This window comes from Paramacrobiotus metropolitanus, unplaced genomic scaffold (genome assembly GCF_019649055.1).
Source record: "Paramacrobiotus metropolitanus isolate TYO unplaced genomic scaffold, Prichtersi_v1.0 Parri_scaffold0000044, whole genome shotgun sequence".
Lineage (NCBI taxonomy): Eukaryota > Metazoa > Tardigrada > Eutardigrada > Parachela > Macrobiotidae > Paramacrobiotus > Paramacrobiotus metropolitanus.
Window position 1 is genome coordinate 818,989 of NW_026570264.1, and position 6,010 is coordinate 824,998.

The 6,010-nt window shown below is 44.6% G+C and overlaps 2 protein-coding genes across 2 annotated transcripts; both read left to right on the forward strand.

Moving 5' to 3' along the window:
• The first annotated feature begins 517 nt into the window (after positions 1 to 517).
• On the forward strand, positions 518 to 3,188 carry LOC129591079 (uncharacterized). The gene is made up of 5 exons (XM_055486599.1): positions 518 to 764; positions 863 to 1,040; positions 1,318 to 1,790; positions 1,857 to 2,459; positions 2,637 to 3,188. The coding sequence occupies exons 1-5, from the start codon at positions 735 to 737 to the stop codon at positions 3,186 to 3,188; spliced, it is 1,836 nt and encodes a 611-aa protein (XP_055342574.1). The 5' UTR covers positions 518 to 734.
• Positions 3,189 to 3,649: 461 nt separating this feature from the next.
• On the forward strand, positions 3,650 to 5,580 carry LOC129591081 (alpha-2Da adrenergic receptor-like). Its single transcript, XM_055486600.1, has 5 exons — positions 3,650 to 3,747; positions 3,794 to 3,813; positions 4,017 to 4,412; positions 4,980 to 5,270; positions 5,330 to 5,580. Exons 1-5 carry the CDS (start codon positions 3,650 to 3,652, stop codon positions 5,578 to 5,580), a joined length of 1,056 nt encoding a protein of 351 aa, XP_055342575.1.
• The last annotated feature ends 430 nt before the right edge of the window (positions 5,581 to 6,010 follow it).

The following is a 6,010-nucleotide window of genomic DNA, read 5'->3' on the forward strand; positions in this document are numbered from 1 at the left end:
CATCTTGCAAAAGCATTCAAGGAATGCAAAAGGGGGCAGTACAGTCTACAAGACTACAGGCCCTTAATTAAACCCCACCCTTTTCAGTTTCTTAATGCTCGCATTTATTGCAGCTTTCTTTGTCCTCCGTCAAGGTAAACCTAAACAGGATCAAAATTTGACATCAGAAACAGATGGCATAAAAAAGCGATGATAAAAAGAAACTACTTTGAAAATAAGCGCAGTTGCCAATATCTCGATTATCGCGATATGGTTATTCGCTACACAAAACATGCTGAACAAAGGCCTTGATTTCGAAGTCGTTCATGTCACCCATTTATTAACCGAGGCTCAATAATTACTGAGCATTAGCTAAACGTCAGTAACCTGAAAGGAAACGGACGTCCGGTCAATGCGCTACACAAAACAAACAATTCCAGTAATTTATATCGACCGCTTCAACGACAGCTGAACTGTTGCCTCTATATTGCTTATACACCGACCGGTGCAACGGTTTGGATTAAAATTGCAGGTGTATTATGTGCAGCAGTTTTCACATTTCGCGCGCTAAAATGACATCCTACAGTAGCGTTCGATCATAACGAATAGCCGTTTGACCGTAAACTGTAAAACAGCATCATTTGTGATCGTGGAAACGAGATAGAAAACATCCTTCACAGATTTACTGGTTTAGCGGACTAATAATGCACTAAAACTGTAAAAACTCGTTTTGTGCGTAACGGTTTGCCCGCATAATGCCCGCAAGTGCGATGTGGACACTGGAAGTGAGAGACACGACATAGAAAAACAGTTGCATCTGACCAGAAAGGCTTATTCTGCTTACCGGTTACAGTAGATAATAACCAGCTTATTTTTCTTACAGTCGGTGCTGGTGTGGACCAGCGCGGCTTTCATCACAGCCCAAGATTACTTTGGCCCAAATGGAGCATCGACGGCGAAATGCCGGTGCCTTCCTGGTGATTCTTGTTGGCCAAGTGTCGATCAGTGGAATACGCTGAATACTACTATAGGCGGTCGTCTGTTGATACCACATCCGACAGGTTAGATAACATTTTAGGTACATCAGAAAATGGACTTTAATAATATAGGCACCTATCGGTAGTTGTACGAGTAAGTATCTGCGGCATAGATGCTTATACAGCTTCGGACGAAATGGTCGCATACCCAACATCTTCACATTTAGTGTGAATGCAGCGCAGTGCACTGTACGACTGAGTTCAAAATATCCGTTTCGTACAAGTGAACTGCACCGCTTGCATACAGAATGCTGGGTATGGGGCTATGCGACCATTTAGTCCTATGTATATTGTATGTTAGGATATCAATGTTATGGTGGGCCCGGCTACAACTCCCACGACTGTCAGCAAATCCAGAAATACTACAACCGCCCGGGTTTTCTTCTCAATAAACCCGGCAGCATGCAGGCGTTTAATTGGGAAGATTTGGGCGAACAGCGGTGTGCGCTGGAAGCGTCCAATGACTGGGACGCTGTCTGTCAAGCAGGCCGTACTCCGGCGTACGGAGTGGAGGCGCACACAGTGGATGACATCCAGAAAGCACTGGCGTTTGCCAGTCAGCATAATCTGCGCATTGTGGTCAAGACGACCGGGCACGATTACTTTGGGCGTAGTACCGCGCCAGGAGCGCTGATGCTATGGTTGAGAAATTTCCAAGGTGGACTGGAGACGAAAACTGGATTTACGCCCAACGGTTGTGACGCCAGCGGTCAGTTAACGGAGCCGGTCATCACGGTAACCGGTGGAAAAACCTGGGATGATGTTTATGCAAAGGTCAGCGAACTCTTGGTTTATAAATCCATTTATTTAAAGGCAATAAAATGACCTTTTGTTTTTCAGGTTGACCAAGATTTTAACGGAAAATACTGCATCGTTGCTGGTTTCTGTTTTGACATCGCGGCAGCCGGTGGCTACACCCTGGGTGGTGGCCATAGCGTCCTCTCGCCCTCTTTCGGTTTGGCGGTGGATAATGTCTTGGAAATGACCATGGTGACCGCGAGTGGAAAGCTGGTGACCGCCAACGCCTGCCAGAACAAAGATCTCTTCTGGGCGTTATGCGGCGGAGGCGGTGGCACCTTTGGCGTCCTTACCTCCGTTACTTACAAGTTGCATTCTGTTCCTAGTGGTTTCAACGCGTACTCCGTTCAAGTTGTGGATCAGAACAAGACGGGCAATTTAAACCCAATACAGGTGGAGAGTATTATTGAAGTCTTAGCAAGGCGGACAGCGGATTTAGATAACATCGGCTGGGGCGGGTATATGCTGTTTAATCCGGCGTATGGGTTTGTTGTGATGCTGCTAGTTCCAGCTGATAAAGCCAATGCTTTAGATCAAGCGAAGGCGTTAAAGAATGAGCTTGTAGGAATGCAAGCCGCATCGGGATTCTTAGTGATGCCGTTTGCGAACCTTGGAACCTTCTCGCAGCACTACGATCACTTCGATGTGAGTACGTTTTAAATATAAATGCAAATTAGTTTACAGAAAAAAATCACAAATTACTGTATTAACGTCGATTAGCAAGTAAGCAATTATGTGTAAGAAAAATTGTTTAGGTCACCGTACAATTTTAAAATATTAGTTATACATCTTCAAATAACAATTTTAATTATAAATTAACAGGACTGGCGCTCGTGGACGGACACGATCGGAGTCTTTGACGGCTTCTACTCCGGTGTCCGCATTGCTCTAGGCACCCGCCTCATCCCGGCGGCTGCCTTAACACATTCCCGTAGCGCTGCACAAACCCTAATGGCCGGTGTACAGAAAAACGGCTTCGCCGCTGGTTTCGTCGCCACCATGGTAGCCGGCAGTGGAGTACGCAGCCGCGATCCACAGGCACTCGAGACATCCGTGACACCGGCGTGGCGCAAGGCCGCCTGGCATTGTTATCTGTTCACCGGATGGGATGCGACGACGTCCAATGCGGATATTGCGGCACGGACGGACGTGCTGAACAGCGGGGTTCAAGTGTGGCGGGAGGGGTTTCCCGACTCGGGAGTGTACTTCAACGAGGGGTTCACTGAGGAGCCCAACTGGCAGCAAGCGTTCTGGGGGAGTAATTATGAGCGGCTGCTGGGAATTAAGAAAACAGTGGATCCGAATGGAATGTTTGTATGCAGCACTTGTGTGGGCAGCGAACTGTGGGATAAGAGCGGCAACTGTCGCGTATAACGAAACAGTGTTAACAAATTGTACATTTAATTGTACTTATCGGTATTTTTTACTATAAATAAAAACCTGTAAGTACATATGGGTGGATTTTCGTTATTCATTGAATAAATTAAATTCAAAGCTTTCATTTCGCCAGTAAATTTAGCTCGATATGTCTAAGGCAGTAAACTCACGAAAATCCGTTATTCAGGCCCATCGAAGTAGATGTAGGACGTATGTTAATAGTTTTGATTCTTGGAGTCTTCTCCGGTCACCCAAGATATCCGGTCTTCTGTTTCCGGTTTCTGCACCAGTGGGCAGCCGGTGGCAGCGTGGATAAACCCTGGCATGCACCTATTATGCGCCTCTATTTTCCTCAGCCTTGGAGAACTAGCTTCGTGAGACTCTTGATCATTAATCAGTATTACAAAACGCTTTAGCACTATCGACACGGCAAAGTTTAGCCCATCAGTTAATCCCTCATGTTCGCCACCTATTATTTTTGGAAAATGGATTATTGGGCCGGCATCAAGCGCGGCGCATGGACGTTGAGAATCGATAACAAACTGCGCCGGTTTCGGTAAATTGTTTAGTTTAACAAAACGCATGATGAGACGATTATGCAGATATAAATGGCGCAGTAATGGTGATTTTCCTATGGTAGTGATCTCCACAGAGCCGAACTGATCGTGTACAATTATCCTTCGTTTTTATTAAACGTTTTACAACCTACAGAAACAGTTTTAAGACAAGCAATGGCAGTTACTTTAAATAACACGAATGTCACACTTAACGCAACGGTCAATAATAACGATACTTCGAGTTTGATACCCCAGTGGAATTATGTAGCTGTAGCGGCGCTGATTATGTTCATCCTCGCGCTCATAACGAACACCGTCGGACTATTGTTATTTGCTGTTAAATTCGGCATCGCCGCGAATTCTTTCAATATCTACATTATCAGTTTGCTAACAGCGAATATACTTTATCCGGGATTAGGCAGCGTCTTAGACGTCATTAACGACTTGTTTTCGGTGTGGTTTTTGGGTTGGTCTTGGTGCACGGTGTACCTGTACATCGGCTGGACCATACCCACCGTGCAGATCTTCATGCATCTGGTCATCACGGTTAATCGTGGATGCGCGGCGGCTTTCCCCATTCGGTACCGGCAATATCATAGTCAACGGGTGGCGGTGGCGTTGTCGGCGGGAGCATGGTTAGCTGGACACACGCTGGTTTTGCCAGGTACTACTGACCTTGGTGCAATTTTAATTACAATTCCAGCAAAGCGATATTGCTTCGATATTCCAACCAAGCGATATTCCAACCAAGCGATTTTGCTTCGATATTTTTCGCGCTAGAAAACGTTATATGATTAGGAAAAAGAAGCTGGCAGCTCCATCATCGGCATTATTACTAATGTCGGGAGATGATTCTTTTGCAACTAACGAAAGTGTTTCTAAAGCCAATAACGTCGATTTACATAAGCGCAGAATGTGGCGCTCGTATTACGTGGTACCTACCAAATCGATTCGAAACTCGAAACTGTATGGAAATATATGGTACACTGACGCAGTTTACAAAAAAACTGCTGTATTACTTACTCAAATGATAGATTCGGTTAAAGGGTGATTCACAAAGTCTATAGACCAGCACATTGCTACATTAACACTTTTAGCAGTACACTGTACATGATTATCTGTACAGTACTTACAATTTCCTGTTCTTGATTATAGTGATTTATTTGGCTTCCGGCGAGAGAATTACGTAACTGTCCCGTGATTTGTGTCATGTAAAGTATTTTTCACGTAGGGATAATTTTGGATGCCACTTATTATCGATTATCAACTGATGAAACCGTAAAAATTTGCCACCTGGATGCGTCAGTTACAATCGGGCAGAAGACCTGGATGATGATCAATTTGTTCACTGCGTGCGCCGCGCTCTTCATCATCGTCGCCATGTTTCCTTATTTTCTCTACGTTAAACACCGATCCCGAAAGAAAGTGCACCACAATCTCAGTACGATAAGCCGCATTAGCAGAACGCACGACCCTCCATCGGCATATCCAGCTGCACAAGCAACCAGACTCTCGGATAACGGTAAGTGCCTGCGTAAGCTCTTCTGTACGTAAGATCTAATAAGGCACGTGTAGTTGCAGAAACGTTCCAAGAAGGTTATAGAAAATCCAACAAGAGCATCGTTCTGCTTACGACGCTGACAACCAGTCTCTTCTTATTCTGGACACCTAGCGTGGTCTTCTTTGCACTTGTCCCGTTCCAGGACGAATACAACGATGTGGTGGGCAATGTATGCACCATACTGCTGAACTGTCAACATGTGCTGGATCCCATCTTATTCGCGTTAGCACTCAGAGAGCGTAGACACCGTCCGGCTTGCAGCTGCTTCTAAAATGTATTTTCAAGAGTAGTAATTACGTTTGACCACGGCCGTTTAAATCACTCAATATGTAAACTAATTTCCTTTTGAATTTTATTTAAATATGCACTAATGTACTCAGTTACTGACCCGATAAGCACAAAACAATGACGTGTGATTGTTAGTAAATATATAAAGCGCTAAAAAAATCTGCGTAATATTATCCGCTAAACAAGTTCTGCATGTCATATTACTCGTATTATAATGAGGGATTAAAAAGAAGCTAAAACTGGCCAGTCGTTCCGCAGTTCAAAATTTTTTAAGTAAATCAAATGCAACATCCAGTGCGTATAGAGCTAATAGAAGTACCGTAAATTGCCAGCACTTGGTTAGAACATAGAAGATAGTAACGCTTATCCGCGCAACAGACATCAAAGAAAGGCATCAATTTTTTCAAGCCCCC

Bases quoted from the DNA above. Each gene is read 5' to 3' on its own strand.
- LOC129591079 (XM_055486599.1), top strand. From the start codon at position 735: ATGCCCGCAAGTGCGATGTGGACACTGGAA. The intron at 765-862 runs GTGAGAGACACG...TTTTTCTTACAG, and splicing joins GTGCGATGTGGACACTGGAA to TCGGTGCTGGTGTGGACCAG. The intron at 1,791-1,856 runs GTCAGCGAACTC...TTTGTTTTTCAG, and splicing joins GGGATGATGTTTATGCAAAG to GTTGACCAAGATTTTAACGG.
- LOC129591081 (XM_055486600.1), top strand. From the start codon at position 3,650: ATGTTCGCCACCTATTATTTTTGGAAAATGGATTATTGGGCCGGCATC. The intron at 3,748-3,793 runs GTAAATTGTTTA...ACGATTATGCAG, and splicing joins AACAAACTGCGCCGGTTTCG to ATATAAATGGCGCAGTAATG. The intron at 5,271-5,329 runs GTAAGTGCCTGC...GTGTAGTTGCAG, and splicing joins AACCAGACTCTCGGATAACG to AAACGTTCCAAGAAGGTTAT.